This window comes from Alosa alosa, chromosome 4 (genome assembly GCF_017589495.1).
Source record: "Alosa alosa isolate M-15738 ecotype Scorff River chromosome 4, AALO_Geno_1.1, whole genome shotgun sequence".
Taxonomy (NCBI): domain Eukaryota; kingdom Metazoa; phylum Chordata; class Actinopteri; order Clupeiformes; family Clupeidae; genus Alosa; species Alosa alosa.
Genome location: NC_063192.1, coordinates 24,372,114 through 24,393,144, shown reverse-complemented (window position 1 = coordinate 24,393,144; position 21,031 = coordinate 24,372,114). Strand labels below are relative to the sequence as shown.

The window sequence follows — 21,031 nt, the reverse complement described above, 5'->3', positions numbered from 1 at the left end:
ATTTTTCCTTTGCTGTTTGATACACGCCTGGTTGTCTGGACCTGGCTTTAGATTTTTCTTTTGCTGTTTGATACACGTGTGGCTGTCTGTATCTAGCTTTGGATTTTTGTTTCGTCACTTCATACACATTGCGCCTGTATGGCTTTTGCATTTGCAAAAAGGGTTTGTTTATATTGAGCCTTTTTTTTCTCTCTAGTGCAGTTTCATGGACATTTGGTTGCCTATACCTATATTTTGAATAGTGTCTCTTTTTTTTTACGTTGGTTGATGCATCTGGTTTTAGCTTCTTGTTGAAGTGATTTCTGCAGAAATTGTGGCATTATATTTTGCAGCTTCATTAATTTTGGGAGTTTTGCATTTAGCTTTTGAAGCTGCAACAATTTTTCCTTTTGTTTTAGTACAGTAACATGTGTTATAACTGTGTTTTGTATTAGATGTTTCACATGATCCCAGGTCAACTGTCTTGTCTCTGTAGAAAAAGCATAAATGTACAAATTTTAATTAATAGAATTGAAGCATTTAAGACATCTTTTAACCTAAAAGAATTGTGATGTTGTTCATGACAGTTTATTGGTTGGTATGACATACTTAAAATGTAAAGGTAAATGCTTAAAATGTAAAGGATATTTTGAACTACATGAATAAGACTTTGAATGTGAGTGAAAGTGAATACGTTTAATGATGCTTGATGAGTAATTTATGCTACATTCATGAATAATGTGTATGTAACAATTTATTTACAGATGTTGTATTAGATATTGTCAGGTACAAATCTTGATAATGATAATATCTTCATAAAATGAATACATATGCAAATCATATTCCTTCTTAATGCAGTGAATAACATATTAATAATTATTATTTTATGATTGTCCCTGTTTATTACAAACTAAAGATACGACATTATGTCAACATGGAGGTTAAAAATGTAATGTAATGGGACTATATCAAGGTCCCTGGTCTGTGTAATTTTGCGTTCATTCATTATTCTATTTTGGAAGTGAAATGGAAAATGGAACAAAGTCAAAGTCAAAGTCAGCTTTATTGTCCATATACCACTTGTTCACATGAACAAGTGGTATATGACTTTTTGAAGTTCTATAGTCACTTGCTAATTGGAAATTATTCCTTATTTTCACCTATTTCAGACAACTGACTGGGATATAAACCATAAAAAAACATTCTCAGATTAGCTGAACTTTTACTCCACCACCACTAGATGGCACATCCAGCCTTCATTAATGAGAACCTCTAGAATGAGAACAGTGGCTTCTCTGAGTGGTCTGGACACGCTATAATGTTACATTATAAAATAATACAATGCGGTTATGTATTACAGTGATGGATTATGAACTACTTTGCCTGTATTTCCTGTATTCTGGTGCATTTTTGGGTTGGTCAGCTGGAGAAGGACAATACCCAAATATGAAATTCATAGCCTTTTGCTTTTTGACTTTGCTTTGATTGCTTTTTGGCCCCTTGACCTCTTTTGGGGCTCCCCTCTAGACTTCTGGCCCCCTGGGCTTGGTAAACCCCTGTATTAATATAGTTGTTATTTTACACCAAACCAGTCACCTTTTAAAGAAGCACTATGCAGGTCTGGTTATTCCTTCGCTGTTTCTGGGTTTTGCTGGTTTTGGGCTCGCATTTTTCACTACACAGCTCCCCCTGCAGCTTCGGTAGCAAGTGACTGCTACGCTAAACCCCCACTAGCTAACGAGCTAGCCATCAAGAAACCAAGCTACAGTCCACATATCAGTCCACATATCAGTCTGTGTGTAATAAATGAATATAATATACAAGTTTCACTTTTTGAATGGAATTACTGACATAAATCAACTTTTTGATGAACATTTTTGATGAAACACATTGTTCAAGAGACTATCAAACCACATTACAAAGACAAAGTTCACCCAAGGGTAGGCTACTTTCCATATCAACAGCAACAAAGCCAATTCGGCGTCCATTTTGCAGTCTTCTTTGAAACTACAATCTGACTACATTTTCAAGGCGCGATTGGATACTTCCGCTGAGTCACATTCGGATTTACCCGGACCGGGTCCAGAAAGTTGCATATTCGTTTTTTACCCGGAGAAGCGATAGGGGGAGACGAAGCACCCACCAAACAACCCAGAAAGTGTTGTAGAACCATCAGAACGACTCTCAACCTACATAATTAAGGTAATTTTTGCTAAAATTGTTGCATAGTGCTTCTTTAACATTAGAGGGCACTAAAATCACAGATATATTTTAAACTTTCATATTCAAAGTGAAGCACTAAGTGTGGTTTACTGAAGTTGAATTGAAAAATTACAAAATACAACAGCGTTTGTATTTGTTGTAAACAAGTATATGACTTTTCAGCAATTTCAATTTAATATCACTTATAGAGCGCCAAAACATTGCGCATGTCTCATGGCGCTTTGCAGAGTGTTAAACAATCAGAGAAGGCCCATGAGTAACAGGGGTGAGGAAAAACTCTAGACACCATGCACAGGTATGGTCAGTGACCACCGTCGCATGCATGACTGGGGTGCCAGTCACACAAGGACACAGCAGGGTGGTCCATTCCAAAAAACCCTGAGATGGTTGAAGTTCCATACTATGGGAGGCACTAAAGAGGTATGTTTTAAGTCTAGACCTAAAAATAGGGAGGGTGTCTGCTAATCGAGAGGGAGGGAGATTATTCCAGAGGTGGGGTGCACTGTAGCAAAAAGCTCTGCCTCCTACTGTAGTTTTTGTTATTCTTGGGATTACAAGAAGTCCAGTATTCTGTGATCGTAGTGGTCTAGGTGGGTTGTATGGGACTAGGAGATCTTAATATTCAGGTGCCCGGCCATTCATGGCTTTGTATGTTAGAAGTAATATTTTGAAGTAATGCAACTTTTAACAGGTAGCCAGTGTAAAGACGCTAGGATGGGGGGAAATATGTTTATATTTTTTGGTCCTAGTGAGTGTGCGAGCAGCTGCATTTTGTATAAGCCGTAAGCTCTTCACAGGTATTATTGCAGCCATATAGAGCATTGCGATAGTCTATCCTTGAGGTGACAAAAGGATGGATTAATTTCTCGGCATCTGGTAAGGATAATGACTTCCTTATCTTTGAAATGTACCTTAAATGGTAAAATGAAGTTTTGGTGATCTGTTTTATGTGATTTTTTAGTGATAGGTCCTGGTCAATTATAACTGCTAGGTTTTTTTCAGATCTTTCAGAACAGATCTTTCAAATCTGCAAATGTGCATTAAATGAGCAACATTCAACTGCAAAATAAAACCAAAATAGACAAACATTAATATAATCATAAATAAAATGTTCCAAAAAATAAATACTTACCATTCACTCCTCGGTGCCTGTAACTCTGCAGTGGACAAACCGGCAATGAATATATTTAGTCTGTTCTGGAGCTATTATGTAAAAGCGCTGCATATCGCTATGTAAGGTAACTGGGTATACTTTTACAGTATATTATCTTCATGCTAACAGATAATAACAACATAATTTCACGCCATAATATGAAAAACAAGTTGTGTTAAAATTGCAGTGTATAAAACGACCCTTACACGCAAAGAAGTTTATAGCCTATTAGTTGAAGTTTTACCTCTCACAACGTGTGACTCCACGGGCGCCGCCATTATCCTCCGATTTAATTTTGGTGAGGTCGTGGTAGGTCGAGCTCTCCCGAGTTCGCCGGTAGGAGGTTCCACTTCGACAGGCATTCCAGTGCCACTTTTCTTAGTTTTCTTAGGCAGGATAAGTCCCACGTCCCATTGGTTTGGCTACTGTCTCTTCCGACTTTTGAACTTGATGCAGTATCTATGCGCACAAATTGTCTATGCACGCGAGGTGTCTAGTTTATGCGCATGACTCAAACGCTGCAGACACAGTAGCAATAGGCAGGTATATTGTTCATGAAATTAGAATTTTCTTGTCTTGAATTATTCATTCATTCATTCATTCATTCATTTATGTCACTTGTTTGAGTTATTTAATATGTAAAAAAGAACTTGATTGGGGGCAAGCAGCCGCTAGTTCGCTTATGCCTCGGGCCGGCCCTGCAGCCTAACCAATCAAGTAATACTGATAGATGGTGATAATTAAAGTTGTAGATTTACATGCACCCAATGCATACTCCAAGAGCCTTGCACACACAAAAAAATATATCGACATTAAAAAGGTTATTTGTCAGGGGCCATTGTGGTGCAACTGGCTGCAGCGCCCCCTACCACAGTCGGGTCCAGGTGCAGGGACCTGGGTTTGAGTCCGACCCATGTCACTTCCCAATCCCACCCCATCATAATAAAGGTAAATAGGTCAAAAATATATTTTAAAATAGGGTAATTGCTCACAAAAAAGCTCACAAGTTCACAAATCACAGAAAGTCTTCGAACAGAAAATCCTACTGCCCACAAGCCACAACCATAATCTCTTCCAAGTGAACCAGTGATGTGTGGTGTAACTAGTGATGTGTGTGGTGTAATCAGTGATGTGTGCAGTATAACAAGTGATGTGTGCGGTGTAACCAGTGATGTGTGTGATGTAACCAGTGATATGTGATGAAATCAGTGATGTGTAATGTACTCAGTGATGTGTGGTGTAACTAGTGATGTGTGTGGTGTAACCAGGTGTGCAATGTAACCAGTGATGTGTGTGGTGTAACCAGGTGTGCAGTGTGATGTGTGTGGTGTAACCAATGATGTGTGTTAAAACTGTTGTTCTTCTAAATTCTGATAAAGCTGCATTCCAAATATATACAAATATATATCTTTCATTATCATTCATGACTTTATGTTTCTAAAACACACACACAACACCTCAAATTATCAAAAAACTTTACCCTGTTATTGTTCAAATTTGCACTTTGCACAAGTTCATTGCGCAGCCAAATCTCTGCTCAGCTCCCAGATATCCACAAACACACACACACACCCTAGCTCCCTCACCACTTCCTGTCCACCTACACAGTTGAAGAGGATCTCACACGCACACACACTCACACAAACAAACACACACACATACACACAGGAAGAGGATGATGATGAAGCCAGTGGGAACACAGTTCCTCTACTGACCACACACACACACACACACAGTGACCCTCACTCTTATTCATCTGAATGAAATATGTAAACCCAAAACAGCATAATGAGACTAACAGGCATGGGTCAAAAGACACACACAGCTGGGCTATACTCAGCACACACACACACACACCTCTGTTTCTCTACTCATGATCTTACAGCATGGGTGACATGAGTCATGGAGCTGTGTCTGGATTGCTCACAGGACAGGAGTTAGACGTTAGAGTGAGTGGGTGGGTGAGTTAGCATGTTTGTGTCACGTTAGAGCAGTGGTCCCCAAACTTTTTCTTCCGAGGGTCAGCTCATTATGCCCGGCTCTAAGAGAGGGCCAGAGACTCGGAGTATATTAGTAAGCATAAATAGCTTAGTGCTGTTAACAACAGCAGTCTACCTTAGTTGAATATTCCATTACATTTAATCATAGGCTACTGCAATTTACATTGTTAGCTGTGTTTATATTGCCATCATACAATATCAGTGTAAAATGTAGCTCAAATGAAATAATACTAATAGCAGAGAAATAATATTAGCAGGTAGTCCCAAAAGTGTATTTTATTCAAAATGTTTAATTCAAAACTCTGAACTCTGTGTCTTTGCATACACAGCTCAACTTGTGAACAAGCAATATCCTACAAATAATTTGAAGTTCTCAAACTATGAGTTTTATGAAGTGCTGGCAAAAACATCTGAAATGACCACTTTCACTCACCTGATGAGAACTTTGTGAATTTGTACATTTGAACAAGTGAATAAAAATAGAAATAATTATCCCAGAAAGTCCCAGAAATATGACTTGAATAAAAGTTAGTTAGTTATTAACAATTAATTGATAAACTTTTAGAATACTTTGAGCACTGATGCAGTCAGCATAGGCCTCTTACATTGTTTGCAGGTAGGCCTACATTTCATTCCGTTTTCGATGGCAAACGCGAAACAGCGCCAAAACAACCACCAGTGGACAAAAAGAGTATTACATTGGTACTGTTAAGACTCGTCATAGACAATGAATGGGGGAAATTACGGAGGTTATAGTTTGACGATGTCGTACTCCCATGCGGGCCAGATGCTATATACCACGGATATGTTTTGGGGGGCCACCCAAAATGAAGTGGCGGGCCGTATCTGGCCCGCGGGCCGTAGTTTGGGGACCACTGCGTTAGAGAGTGAGTGAGTTAGCCTGTCTGTGTGACATTACAGAATGAGTGAGTGAATTAGCCTGTCTAGTCTCAGCCAGCCTATGGAGTTTAGCACCACCAATGGTTGGACCAATGGGATGTTGGGGTAATGGGCTTTGTATTGTTGGAAAAACAGGCTGTCGGGCCAATGTGTATTTGTCGAACTATTGAGCGGTTGGAATAATTGATAGTCAGAACAATGACATGGCACCTCTCAGCCAGCCCAAAGAGGAGCCTGAGATAACAGACATCTAAAGGCTCACCACTATGAGCTGTGACCACCCTCAGAGTGTGATGTGTGTGTGTGTGTGGGGGTTACACCCTAGATTAGATTATCATGGGGGGGTGGGGAGATAACTGCTAATGATCTCACCCCCATCACTGTAGGAAAACTAGAGGAGACTCAGCAAACACATAACAGGTGACTGGGAGCATGTCTGCCCGATCTGGGCTAGATCCTCCTAAAGAGAAGCTCTATGGGGCTCTATTTTTCTTTTTCTTATTTTTTACACCTTAAAAGGCATCATTGTGAGTGTAACCTACGTTGTGTTGAACCTGCGCGATTCAGCCCTGCACACGCCCGGACTCGAACCCGCGAACACCTCGGATCGGGAGGCGAGTGCGCTAACAATTGAGCCAACAGCCCAGGCTACTGGCTCGCATGCCAGCAGCACTATTGAGGCGTCGGGGAGTGAGGTTTACCAACGTTCCACAAGCACAGCTAAGCTAGCTGGCATCCGTTACACTCACCCCGCTAAACCTCACTCCCGATCAAGCCACCAATGTAACCTCGCGTTGTGTTGAACCTAATGCGATTCAGCCCTGCACACACCTGGACTCGAACCCGCGAACAGCAGCACCTCGGATCGGGAGGCGAGCGCGCTAACAATTGAGCCAACAGCCCAGGCTACTGGCTCGCATGCCAGCAGCACTATTGAGGCGTCGGGGAGTGAGGTTTACCAACGTTCCACAAGCACAGCTAAGCTAGCTGGCATCCGTTACACTCACCCCGCTAAACCTCACTCCCGATCAAGCCACCAATGTAACCTGCGTTGTGTTGAACCTGTGCGATTCAGCCCTGCACACACCTGGACTCGAACCCGCGAACAGCAGCACCTCGGATCGGGAGGCGAGCGCGCTAACAATTGAGCCAATAGTCCAGGCTACTGGCTCGCATGCCAGCAGCACTCTTGAGGCGTCGGGGAGTGAGGTTTACCAACGTTCCACAAGCACAACTAAGCTAGCTGGCATCCGTTACATGAGCAGGGATGTAGTGGTAAAATAAGAGGTAGGTAGGCCTAAACTATGAATTCTGCGATCGGTAAGGTGGACTGCGCCATGCTGTATCAGATTTTTAAAAAAGGCAATCAGAACATGTTGATGATGGTGGAGGTTATGTAAGGGATAACGGCCGCCGAGGTGTCCTGTTATACGGAATTAATGGACGAGGGCGAGGGGCAAAAAACCTCTGCCCAAGTCCATTAATTCCGTATAACTGGACACACCTCGAAGGCCGTTATCCCGCTTATCACCCGGTTGCCACTGTAAAGCCATGCCTTTATAGCACGCAAAGGAAACACGCGGTTCCGTTTAAAAAGAAGCTCACTAGTTCAGCTTGTTGTACAACTTTCGTTGGCAGTTAGCTTGTTTACAGTTGATTCCATTGTTGCGAAGCCTGCAACCAAAGATTCTAGAGCGCTGCAACCGTTGTCCTACTATGGTTGTTATACACGGGTTTCCCGTTTACCAACAAAACTAGATGCGCGCGCAGCCGTGAGGCAGAAGACGCTTGGTGGCCGTCCACAACGTTATAAACTTAACCTACATAGTCGGCTGCTGTAAGCTACAATCGGATTTTTTTGTATACCCCTGTTGTCTCAATGATAATAACATCTCATTTCAGACTATATTTCAAAGTTTGACGTTCATTTGGATTATTAATATAACATCGTATTTTTGTCATTTTTGGCTAAGACATGCATTCCGTTAGGGATATTGAACATATTTAACATTCTCTAACCATCGGATTGATTTGAATTGGTGCAGTTTTCAGCACAAAAACTCATTTTATTCTTTTTGCTCTTTTGCATTGCTCTATGCTGTTCGATGGTGCTTTCTGCCTCTTCGTTGCGCACGCATGTTTTTGTGACGTTGCATAGAAATCCATGTATAGTTACCATTCATAAGCATTGATATGGAACGGTGTCCTGTTATTCAGAATGAATAGCCACCCCACCAGCCAATCAGAAAAGAGTATTTCCTCTCTCCGGGTGATAATGTACAATGTTTATACAGTAATACCAGTGGTATTAAATGGTTCCTAGAGTGTTGATGAGTGTACATATTGTGAATATAGGATAATATTGGATAACACAGTGTTAAAAGTTAATAAATAAACTCTTTTGAGAGGTGGATAAACAGGCCTATTCCTGAAATTTCAGAGGTGGAGAAACTGCGTTTATTTGCGTTTAGCCTCCACTACATCCCTGGTTGTGACCGTTTCATTTGAGTGACATTCAATAGTCATGCCCACATAGCCTACCTCATGTCTAAAATGTATTTCGTATGTCCCTCCCTAACTCAAACAAAAAGCTTTATTTAAGGAAAATACCAACTGAAGTCATGATATAGATCTAACCACTATAGGTTTGCTAGCGCGTATGCTGGAGATCAGATCTCTGTATTTTATGTTTGTATAGGCTACGGTAGGACTAGGCCTGCTGTAGGCTATGCTTTACATTACAATGCTACAGAGATAAGAATACGATTTTGAAGGTTGTTTACTGGGGGGAAACACACGCGTGGCGCCTCTCAACGGGGTTTAAAACTGATTTGTGAGATTTGAAAATAAATAAGTCCGTTGGCTGACTCCCTGATGACGGCCAGCAGGTACAATTCAAATGGAAATTAGCGGGCCTCTTACTTGTCTTCTAAACAACGCTTGCTTTCCTCTCCGAACCACAGCGCGAGTTGCCAGATCCCTCGCTCCAGCGCAAGACGGGGCTCATCGCCAGCACAGGAAATGGGACGATTAGGCGTGGATTTTCTGGCAATCGCATCCACTCTGTAGCTGGTTCTTTGCGCGCATTACCGCCACAGCAGATGGCCGCGCTATGATGTCAAACGTCGTCAGCTGAGCGTGTGGTGGCAGACGCAGATTTAAACTTCAAGTGCATGACTGGCGGACAGTTTGCCTGCCGTTACCCCCGCATCACAGACGGAGGACTAGATGCATTATTAGATCAGCCAACTGATGAAGGGCTGCGTTTAATAGACTGCAAGAACAAACTTCACATTCCGCATCGGTTTAAAAAGCCTAGTGTTGGATAATATGCCATCAAGTTCGAAACGAAGTTTTCTCTTCGCTGGGTGAGTAGGCTTATTTAAATTTTCTGACGTTTCATTATAGTCGAGTCGGACAAATGAACCCCTAGCTCTTGTGTTTTAAGTCTAGAAGCAACGTCTTCTGAGGTGTTCCTCAAATAACGTAGGCTATTTGATTATTGGCGTAATGTTTTCATTCGAGTTTCTGGTCTTTAGATTAAGTTTTCTTTTAGATTTACACAATTGAATCTGCCTTCTCTGTAAAAAAAAAAAAGTAAAAAAAAGTAGGCTACGCGCCGTTTCCCCCAAATTCATTGATCAAAAATGAGTGTCACAGACTGTCCCGTAGTGGTAATGTGACATTAGTGGTTGGTTAGGTTGGTCTGAATAAGAACTGCACATCTAAAATTGTGTTCCCTAATGTGGGAGGTAGCGCAGCGGTGTAACGACCGGGGGGCTATAGGGACACGAGCCGAGACCGGCCCCGGTCACTAGCCTACTCTCACCTGGAGAGCTTTCGTGGTTCTCCTCCACAACTGTAATCCCGAGAGCCCAGTCCGGGGAGGAAGGCAGGGAATGGAGCAAACACCACCTAATTCTCCCGGTAATTAAATTTAGTAGCGACACGAGCAGCAGCGCGAAAGCCGCTTAGTGCGACAGAACGAGCCTGCGCCGGCCGCAGATCCCGAGCAGGAGGAGTGAGGGGCGCGAGGGCTTAACGGGGGCCAAGAAACCGAGCCCGAGGGAGAAAACAGGACCAGGGGGCTTAGCTCGGACAGGGAAACGGATTTTAGATGTCTTAATCCCCAGCAGTGAAAGTTTGATACTAGGGCTGGGACAACGCGTCGACGTAATCGATGACGTCGACGCAAAAAATACGTCGACGCAAAATATGAGCGTCGATTCGTCAAGCATGTGCTGCTAAATATTTTTAATTTGACACCTTCAGTGTTTTCCATACGTTGACTAATCTGTGGCTGGGGACCACGAAATCAAAACCGGCCACCACATATTGATGTTCTATGTTGTTTGTTCTATTTAAATTAAAGATAAGATAAAATAATTTAATTGAGCTGCACTTTTTACTCACAGTCTTTCCTCGCCCACCCGCTCTCTCTCGTAACGAGTCCGCTGCTCCTCCTCTGCATGAGCATTTAACAAAATATTCACGATTGTTGAAGGATTGTTGATGCAAATTTGCTAGCCTGGCGAGCCATCCTATATCATTGAAATATAGTCTGGAATCGAACCATTCACCATGCTTAATCCAACGCCGCTAGGGTGCGTCTAGATTTCTAGGCTACAAATTTGCAGCATTAAAACTGCTGAATTAAAGTTAAAGTAAACTCTGCTAAGGTCTTATCACAACACAGTACATTGAGGAGACTAAACTAAGTTAAGTTACAGTATGCAATCAAGCAGTATCTCAAAGCTAACGTTAGAATACTGTTTGGGTGTCAAGTTTAGCATGCTTACTTGCAGCTGCTTATTCGTTACTCATGCAGGGCTCATTTTATTGACTCTGAATGTTTGCAAAATCCCGATGTAAATGGAAAAGTGTTTTCCAAGACTCAAAAGTGCTTGTCCAAAGGAGAAGTGCGAACCGTTATTTGAACTAACTACGTTATGAATTGCATCCACACATCAGCAGCCTTTTAACTGTGTTAATGTTAATTGCAAGGATTCCCACACAAACGTCTTAAAATGACAGGCACTCAATTAGACATACACTACTGAACTTTATTGAATGCTACCTCTGACTAAGAATGCATTACTTTGCACTTGTATAGTCTCGATAATCGAATCGGACTGAAAAAATGAATCGTTAGATTAATCGATGCATCGAAAAAATAATCGCTAGATTAATCGTTTAAAAAATAATCGTTTATCCCAACCCTATTTGATACCTAGAGAAGTTGAGTAGTAGCACTAAGTAGAGAGGCCTGGGTCGGGGGTTACTTAACCGAATCAAACAGACACATTGTTTTGTTCTTCATTCTCGTGTTATCTAACACGTTTCTAAACTTGTAGAAAATGGAGTGAAAGAGATTGGAGGTTTGGTGGGTGCAGAGGGGGGTCCGCTCTCAGGCGAACCTCCCCAGCCCCGAGCATGGCTACTGGCCTGGGCTACAGTGATCTAATCAAGGCCAATAGATTAGATGTAATTAAATCCCCCTGTCACTTCAGGCAGAGGCTCCACACCAGACTGTTCTGGTGACTGCCTGGTGTCTTATCAGGCGGCTGATTAGATTCAAGTTCAGAATGTAAAATTGTGGTTGAACAATTACTGAACTTCTCCTTCACCAAATCTGACCCCTGACCTTAATCTGTAGGTAGTAAAGAGTGACCCAGAGTTACTTTCATTTTAGGGTCTGCTTGTAGTCCACGTTCATATTGGGAAAGATGGTAAATGGTAATCAGCGAGAACCAAACTGTAGAAAATCAAAACAGAAATCTGGATGTTACATCAAGTGTTTGTCTTTCATGTGCGTCTATTAACGAAAAGCTTGAGGCTTAAAATTCCTCCAAAATAGCATCCAGTGATCCCCAAATCTGTCGGACATCTCACAGGTCATCATCACAATATCCCATAAAAAGCAAAACTTAAATACAAACAATATGGTACTTAAGAAGACTTGGCCACATTACATGAACCTTTTTAGGTTGTGGTCACATGTGTGCACAGAGTCACGTGTACATACCCTCAGAAATTCAGAAGAAATTTATGTCATTTTGACCCATGGTTAATACTTGCCCTGGTGGTGAAGTGTTTTCCTGTTAATTTTGCTTGAATGCATCAGTTTTAAATACATAAGACCTGTTTTTCTTAAATACCGGTCCGGTATGTTGTTTCTATTAATGCCATTGATAAGGAACAATCAATATCCTATTAGAAAATATGCCAGTATAATATGAGACTTGGCAGTCTTTTTTTAACGTTGCAAAAGATCATGGTTATTATCAAAATCCCAGAAAATCGATATTGTGTTTGTGCATATGGCACACCCATTGGTTGGGACCATGCTGGTACTGGGGCCTGAAAACACACAGCAGCTCTTGTTCGAAGCAGTGGTTACGTAATAAGCTGATTGGTCGTGTCTCCCACTGCCAACAGCAGGCTGGACAGCTACGTGTGTGTGTATGTGTGTGTGTGTGTGTGTGTGTGTGTGTGGGGGGGGGGGTGCTTGTAGACGAGTTTGTTTGTTCACCTTTATGCTTTTAAGAGAGGAAAGTGCTTGTCTGTCTGTCATCCATTGTGTAAGAAATGTTTCAATTCAGTTCAGTTTCAAGGTTTGTGTGTGTGTGTGTGTCTGGCTTCTGGACCAGGGGATCTCCAAAAGGACCAGATGGGGGTCAAAGTTCAACTAACGGAAATGGAAGGAGTTGCTATTTTCCTAGAGATCTCAACTTAAGGAAGCACACATATGGACACTAACACACACACACACACACACACAAACCTTGAATCTGAACTGAATTGAAACATTTCTTACACAATGGATTAAGATTTCACAGTGGAGCTGGCAGTGAAATCAGAGATACACACGCGCGCGCTTTGGTTCTGAACCCGGGTGACCTGCTTTACAGCTGCATTGATGAGAGCGGTCTGATACTGTTGGACAGACAGACTGGACAGACAGACACACACACACACACACACACACACACACACACACACACACACACTTATTTTGACTGCCTGGTCTCTGGGCTCATCAGACTGTTTATCAGCCTTAAATTGGCTCTTACAGAACTTCCATCAATATTTGCCTTATGAAACAATGGCTGGTCGAGATGTGCGTGTGTCTGTTTGTGTGTGTGTGTGTGTGTGTGTGTGTGTGGTCTTGCTCTTGTGTTGGCTCAGTATTTGGAGTGCTAATGTCATTCAGTCAGTATGCTGTGTGTGTGTGTGTGTGTGACAGATGGAGCAACATTCATTAGCAGGTTATTCATATCCGTGCAGCCAGGTCCAAAACAGGATGTGTGTGTGGTTAGCATTAGTGTATGGTAGTTTTATGGCCTCTGTGGTTCCTGTAGCTCAGAGCAGTGTGTGTTCTTGTGTGCATGTGTATGAACAAAGAATTACAAAAATGGAGGCTACAGGCGACATGAGAGAGATGAGTGATAAGCCCTAATAACTTGAAGAAGTTCGATATGGAAGCACTTCGGGTTTTGGGAACTATGGAGAAGGACAAAGCGGTATGCAAACTGTGCAGTTGTGAGTTCCTACGTAGGCGAAATTTGTTTGACATTTCTAATCGTAAACACAGCCACGTTGAAGCCTGCAGTAATGTGTTTCACTGCTTTTTGTTTTTCGAGAATGTTGCACTCCTGTTTGTTATTCTGCACAAAGCCAATAAATCATCAAAATATTGCTGGCTTGTGCGTCTTCAAGCGCCCTCTTTACGTTCGTCCTAATGCCTGTTAGTTGTCCGTGGATTGGTCTATGTTTGGCGTTGAAAATGGAAACGTCTTTAGACATGGAAAACCGATTTTACAATCGATTCAATGAACACTTATGTCTCAAAAATCGAACAAGATTTTTTCACAAAAGTGACAGCCCTACATGTGATTCATGTCTGGTGGGTGTGTCCTCACTGATGCAGATCTGGGGATTGACGGCTCCTGACAACCCGCCTCCTGCTCAAGCACCCTGGAGGGAACCTAAGGAACTGACCTGAAGAGCTCAGCAGAACTTCCCACAGATAGCCTCCTAATATGGAGTGACCCCCAACCTCTGACATCATCATGGCGGATGCCTCGTCCATGTTCGTGACGGAGACAGCTCGCCCCCTGCTGGTGGACCTGGAGCCCTGCGCCCTCCAGCTGAGAGCAGACATCCAGCTGCTGCCTGCGCTCACCAGCGCCACACTGTGTCTGCTGGGGATACTCTACTGCTTCTGGGGTAACACACACACACACACACATACACACACATACATGCACACAAACATGCACACACACAAACACACATGCACACAAACACAAACAGAAACAGAAACACACACACACACACATAGACAAAGAAGCATGCAGTCATACTTACACAAACACACACACACTCCGACAGGTCTTTGGAGTGACCATGTGGATGATGCAGACTGGGTTAATTGGATCAGATTCTAAGATCACTGAGAGACAGATGGCACACTGCACAACACACATTAACAAACACAAACATACACACACATACACAACAAACAAATACACGCACACACACACACATGCACACACAAACAAACACATGAGCATACACACATACCCAAACAAATAAACATATACACACACAGACACACACACTCATGCTTTGGAAACTGGCAGGTCAAAGTGAATGTCAGCTGGGTGACTCAAAGTCCTTTGACCAAATCCCATTAAAGCTCATACACATGCACATAGACACGTGCACACACTCACACACACACAAACGCACACTATACATACAATAGTGACAGAAAGAGAGAAAAGAGTAGCAACTGATAAATGCTTCAGTCCCAAACCCCCCACCCACACACATGTTAACTATTTATTTATGTCCACATGAAGGATGCAGTAGAACTAGAATACATGCACAAACTCATGGACCAGTGGAAACATTCAATAAGCATAATACTTAGTTCTTAAGGGTAGAGTAGACACACACACATACACAGCATCACCATGAAGGCATTTCCAGGCAGGAGCAGTCGCAGTACTCATGACAATAGTCTTACAACTGCTAAGGATCAAACTCCACAGGTGTCTGTGTGTGTGTGTGTGAGTCCCCTGCCAGTTTAGTTTCCTCTTCCTCTCATTGTAACCTCTCTCTCTCACTTCTCTCTCACTTCTCTCTCTCTCTCCCTCCCTCCCCTCCCTCTCTTCAGGTTATCGGTGTTTTAAGCTGGTGCTGTTTGTGTCTGGGTTTGCACTGAGTGTGTGTGTGTCCTACCCACTGTGTAAGCTGCTGGCTCCTGACCTGCGTTTGGAGGCGTACTGGGGTGTCTGTCTGGGCGTGGCCCTGCTGGTCGGCATAGTGACGGCGCTGGTGCGGAGCGTGGCGCTCTTCCTGAGTGGTCTGCAGCTGGGCCTGTTGCTCTCTGTCGCCGCCCTGCTGGCCGTGGGCCAATACTGCGCCCTCAGCCCACTCTGGCTGCCGTTGGGCATCACCGTGGGAACGGCAGCCTCCACCGCCGTCCTCACGCTGTTCTGGGAGAAGCCGATGGTGGTGCTGTCCACCGCGACGCTGGGCGCTGCCATGCTAACGGCAGGGGTTGACGTGGGCGTGGAGGCTCGGACGCTGCCGATGCGAGCGCTGGACGGCCTGTTGTGGGCGGAGCCTGAGGAGGGCGTGGTCAGAGCGGAGCCACACCTGATGTGCTGGTACACCTGGGTGGTGCTGGGAGTCTGGCCAGCTCTTGTCGTGCTGGGCATCATTGTCCAGTGGAGGCTCACGGCTTACAAACTCACACACATGGACGGTGAGTAGCCACACACACACACACACACAGCTGACAAACTTGAACTTGCCTGAAAATGGGCATATTTATTTACAGTTAAAGTAATAATTAAGAAGTTCCAATCAAATCAGAGGATAGTAAAAAATGGCTAGGAACACACACACACACACACACACACAGCTTACAAATGGATGGTAACAGTAAAACACATACCCACAGACCCACACACACACACACCAGCGCTTCTGCTTGAAAAAAATGGTGCCAGTCAAAGAGGTTTCGTTTTCCAGACATTTTGATGATATGCCGGTCAAACATCCTATTATCGCTTCTTAATTAGTCAAGTTGAGGAAAATTGGAGACAGGCTATGTTGTTTAAAGAATGACATAATCAGGCCGTATAGAATGCAAGAAAAGATCTAGCCAGTCTCTGTTATACCTCTTTATCTGATAACACTAAATTAAGAAATATTTCCTATTCTGGAAAATGTTTCGTTTTTTTCTTTCGGTCCGCGGTTCCATGATACCATTTCGTTGTGACACAAACTATCCACGGACCAGCAATCTCCTCGTTGGTTGCATGTCCAGTGTAGCCATGGATCTGTCTACACGGAAAATGATAGGTGTGGCCGCACCCCCTGCACCTCCACTTCCAACGTCACTGATTCTAACCGATACGCCCGACACTTCGGCTTTTTCTCTGGTGGTGGTGGAGCTGACCGGACATCTTAGGCTTCAAGCGTTACCGATTTACCATCATCCATCGCGTCTGACCTATGAAAAAAGCTTTTAAGGCTAGTCTGCCTGGGCCTGGCCATGTTTGAACCGTCTCACTCATTTGTTGTTATTTGAAATGCAGCATATGCGTGTTGTTTAATAACTTCCAAATGGTAGAGCCTGTTCCTTTAAAACATAGCCAAAGGACAGTGTATTCTTGCTTTAGTATAGGACTACATTTTAGGCTTATTCTCAAATTGTGTTAGGGGGACGGGATTATTAGCCAATTTCAATACATTTTTCAAGACAATTTCTAGGAACCGAGAGATTTAATTTTTTGCAATTAAACTACAACTGCAAATGGCTGGACATTTAATGTTTTTATTTTTTTTTCTGTCCAATGTCCAATGCCCAAGTATAAGTATGGTGGAATGTTTTAATCCAATGGTATCATGAACGGTATCATATGCCTGAACATTTTAAATCCAAATCTGGATGCATCTGCAAGACATTAGAAGTAGTATAGGTCATGATCATCCAGCCAGTCAGTGATCCAAAATACATGACCAGATTAGCATCAAAAATGGTTTTACTGAACACAAAATACATTTTCTGCCACGATTATCTCAGTCCTCTGGTCTGTCTGCACTCCGTAGAAAACCAGTGGAGTGAGCTAAAGAGGAGAATGCCCAGAGAGGACCCAGGAATCTGGACCATCATCTGGACCCTGTTTTGTACTCTCAAACAAGAGACATTATAGGAGCCGACTAAGAGCACTTTTATTGGCTCTTTTATTAAATACAGGGGTGCCAATAATTGTGGCACATTTGTTGTTGCTAAGTTTGGGAATGTGTGCACATCCAAATTAAGGTGCAGGAGCCAAAACCATGTACATGTGTTGTTGCTAAAATATTTATTTTCTTTCTAAGGATTGTTTTTCTTCCTCGCTTCCCTTCAAGATAGGATTTTTCCTCATTGTTGTCTTGACCAAAGATCTTACAGCGTAGCGCTCTAACTTTAGAATCTTTGGTCTTAACTTAGATGACAAAAGATGATTTTCTTACACCTTTTATAGCTCATCTTTACCAGGGAGGCCAATAAATGTGGAAGGTGCTGCAAGACTATACCGCCCATCCCTAGTAGCTACACACAAACACACACACACACACACAGACTCAAAGCTTACAAACTCACACACACATGGAAGGTGAGTAGCCACACATATAAAAACAGTGGACAAGAAATGACAACAAGCGCCTTATACTTAATCACCCCTAAGCACACTATGTGGATACTGTTTTAGACTTGATTTAGATTTTTGTGTTATTTAGTATAATTTGTTTTTTAGTATATTCTTTATCTTCTACTGTCCTTATTGCTTAGTTGTGTTTTTTATATTATATACTTTTATTACTTTTTCTGCTGTTAGTGAATGTTGTGTGTGATGTCTGTATGCTACTGAGACCTTGAATTTCCCCTTGGGGATCAATAAACTATCTATCTATCTCTATCTACAACACTATCAACAACAACAAAACAACACTAACAACAACAGCACTACTAAGTAGACTAACTCCACTAACAGCAGCAGATGGGGGGTAAACAGTGTGGACAGCAGGAGTGAATCAGCCAGCTGTCCCCATTCACTGGGCTTAAGCCCAGCGCATCACTGACACAGGTGAACAGGTCAACGCTTAGACGTGAGGTGAACAGGTGAGCGCTTAGACAGTGTGTGTACAGTAGTCAGGGGAACAGGTGGCCACAGCATCTGCGTAGCACAGAAAGGTTGCCCAGGCAGGACAGGACACACAAACTGGCCTTCAGCGGATGAGTCTAGCATCTGAACCTTATTTCACCCGTGTGTGTGTGTTTGTGGAAGTGGTGTTGGTGGGTGGCCAGTAGGTGGCACTCTTCCCACATTGGTGGTGGTTACTAGTGAGGTCCCCCCATCCATGTGATGCGCTTTGAGTATCGAGAAAAGCGCTATATAAATGTAATGTGTTGTTGTTGTGTTGTTTATTTTAGTGTTTGGAAGCCACCGCCAGAAACAGGTCCCCCTCATGCATATCAGACAGAGAGAAGCTCGCCGTCGACCTCAAGGAGTTTACAGGACACGACGACCACCACCACTCAAACGCTACGCAGGAGATACTCTGGCACCAGTGAGTACACACACAAGCACACACACACAAACGCTACGCAGGAGATATGCTGGCACCAGTGAGTACACACACAAGCACACACACACAAACGCTACGCAGGAGATATGCTGGCACCAGTACGTACACAAACACATACACATACTCAAAGGCTACGCAGGAGATATGCTGGTTCCAGTGAGTGCACACAAGCATACACACACATACTCAAATGCTACACAGGAGATTCGCTGGCACCAGTACGTACACACACATTTTCACACTCACAAATGCTAAGCAGGAGATACGCTGGCACTAGTACGTACACACACATTTTCACACTCACAAATGCTAAGCAGGAGATACGCTGGCACTAGTACGTACACACACATTTTCACACTCACAAATGCTACACAGGAGATTCGCTGGCACCAGTACGTACACACACATTTTCACTCACAACTGCTAAGCAGGAGATACGCTGGCACTAGTACGTACACATACACACATACTCAGATGCTACGCAGGAGATATGCTGGCACCAGTGAGGACACACACACACACACACTCACACGCTACGCAGGAGACATGCTGGCACCAGTACAATTCATGTTTTCTCCTCCCTCTGTCTTCTCCTCCTCGCCTCCTTTTTATTTATTTTCTCCTCCTCCCTTTTGCAGAGTTACCTGCGTAGTCTGCAGGAACGCCAGAGTGGGACTGGGTCATCTCAGAGCAGCCTGAGCACCTCACACACACACCACACCATGATCGACTTCGACTTCGAGACCGGCTCCATGGTTCCGCTCACTTCCCCCTCCTCCTCTACCTCCACGCTACGCATCTGAGACACACACACACACACACACACATTGATGGAGATTGCCTTGTGTTTCCTACATATACTCCCAACACACCTCACCTGGTCGATGAAGCTCTGGATCCCACTGTGTGCGTGTGATGTTGCTTTACACAACTGAGCAGCACTCAGTAACGCCACAACGCCACCCCACTCCGCTAACCTCAGCAAAGCCGCGGACTCTAACTCCGTAACCACGACTACACCCCACCCCACTGACCTGTACTCCAGGAGATCAGTCTGACCTCTAATAGTTCTACAGGAGAACTCCGACTGGTCCGATCCCATTGCAAGAACACTCTGATGGGGACCTAAAGCAGAACTAAATGCTTATGGGGACCTAAAGCAGGAACTAAATACAGATGGGAATCTAAAGCAGAACTAAATGCTTATGGGAACCTAAAGAAGAACAAATGAGTTTCCCCTGGGGATCAATAAAGTATCTATCTATCTATCTATCTATCTATCTAAATGCTTATGGGAACCTAAATGCTGACAAGAACCTAAAGCAGAACTAAAAGCTGACAGAAACGTAAAGCAGGAACCAATGCTGCTCAGAGAGATTGCCAACCTGACTGAGGGGAGGCACATTGCATTTGTGACAACAATCCTCATCATGTCTGGGCTGACTCCAGCCTGCCCCCTACTGCCCACTGTCATGTATGGAGGTGTACTCTCGCTGTATGGGACATTCTACTAGAATCTTACATGATCTGTCCTGGAATTGTTATAATGAATACAACTTGTATACCGGTGAAAAAAGTCTTAAACTGACTAGATAACTGATTTCTGTTAGTTCTGTAAAGGAATATGTCATTCTTTAGGTCATCTGATGTTTTTTGTTTTCTTTATTAGCATCACTTTTCAAAATTACAAATCCTGATTCCATATTCATGAAAACATGAACACAAAGTATTTTACAACTATCTCCATGTTTTCCTCATGTCCTGTCACGTTTTCATAAAACGCCACATAAAAAAAGTGTCCAATACACCTTTCAGGGGAAATGAAATCATTTGACACAGGTTGACATACATTGATTCTGTCATTGAGTTTTTATTGAGTTGAGTTATTGAGCCATTGAATTGTATAATTTTATCAGGCTAAAACTTCCAGCAAAAAGGTTGAGCTGCAGCAGACGAATTGGTTAGTGACTGGATTATTATGCCTGAATGAGAGTAGGCCTATAGTATGTCAAATCAGTCTAGAAATTGCTATGTTTCATTTTACATTGGTCTTATTACACCTTCTAACGTGAGAGGAGACAAGTTTTAAATAGGAAAATAACAAGTTTTAAATAGGAAAAAA

The 21,031-nt window shown here is 43.1% G+C and overlaps 1 protein-coding gene across 1 annotated transcript; it reads left to right on the top strand.

Moving 5' to 3' along the window:
* Positions 1-9,378: 9,378 nt before the first annotated feature.
* Positions 9,379-20,743, top strand: LOC125292823 (transmembrane protein 198-like). Its single transcript, XM_048240274.1, has 5 exons — positions 9,379-9,623; positions 14,186-14,484; positions 15,440-16,033; positions 18,755-18,891; positions 19,548-20,743. Exons 2-5 carry the CDS (start codon positions 14,328-14,330, stop codon positions 19,710-19,712), a joined length of 1,053 nt encoding a protein of 350 aa, XP_048096231.1. The 5' UTR covers positions 9,379-9,623; positions 14,186-14,327; the 3' UTR covers positions 19,713-20,743.
* Positions 20,744-21,031: the final 288 nt, after the last annotated feature.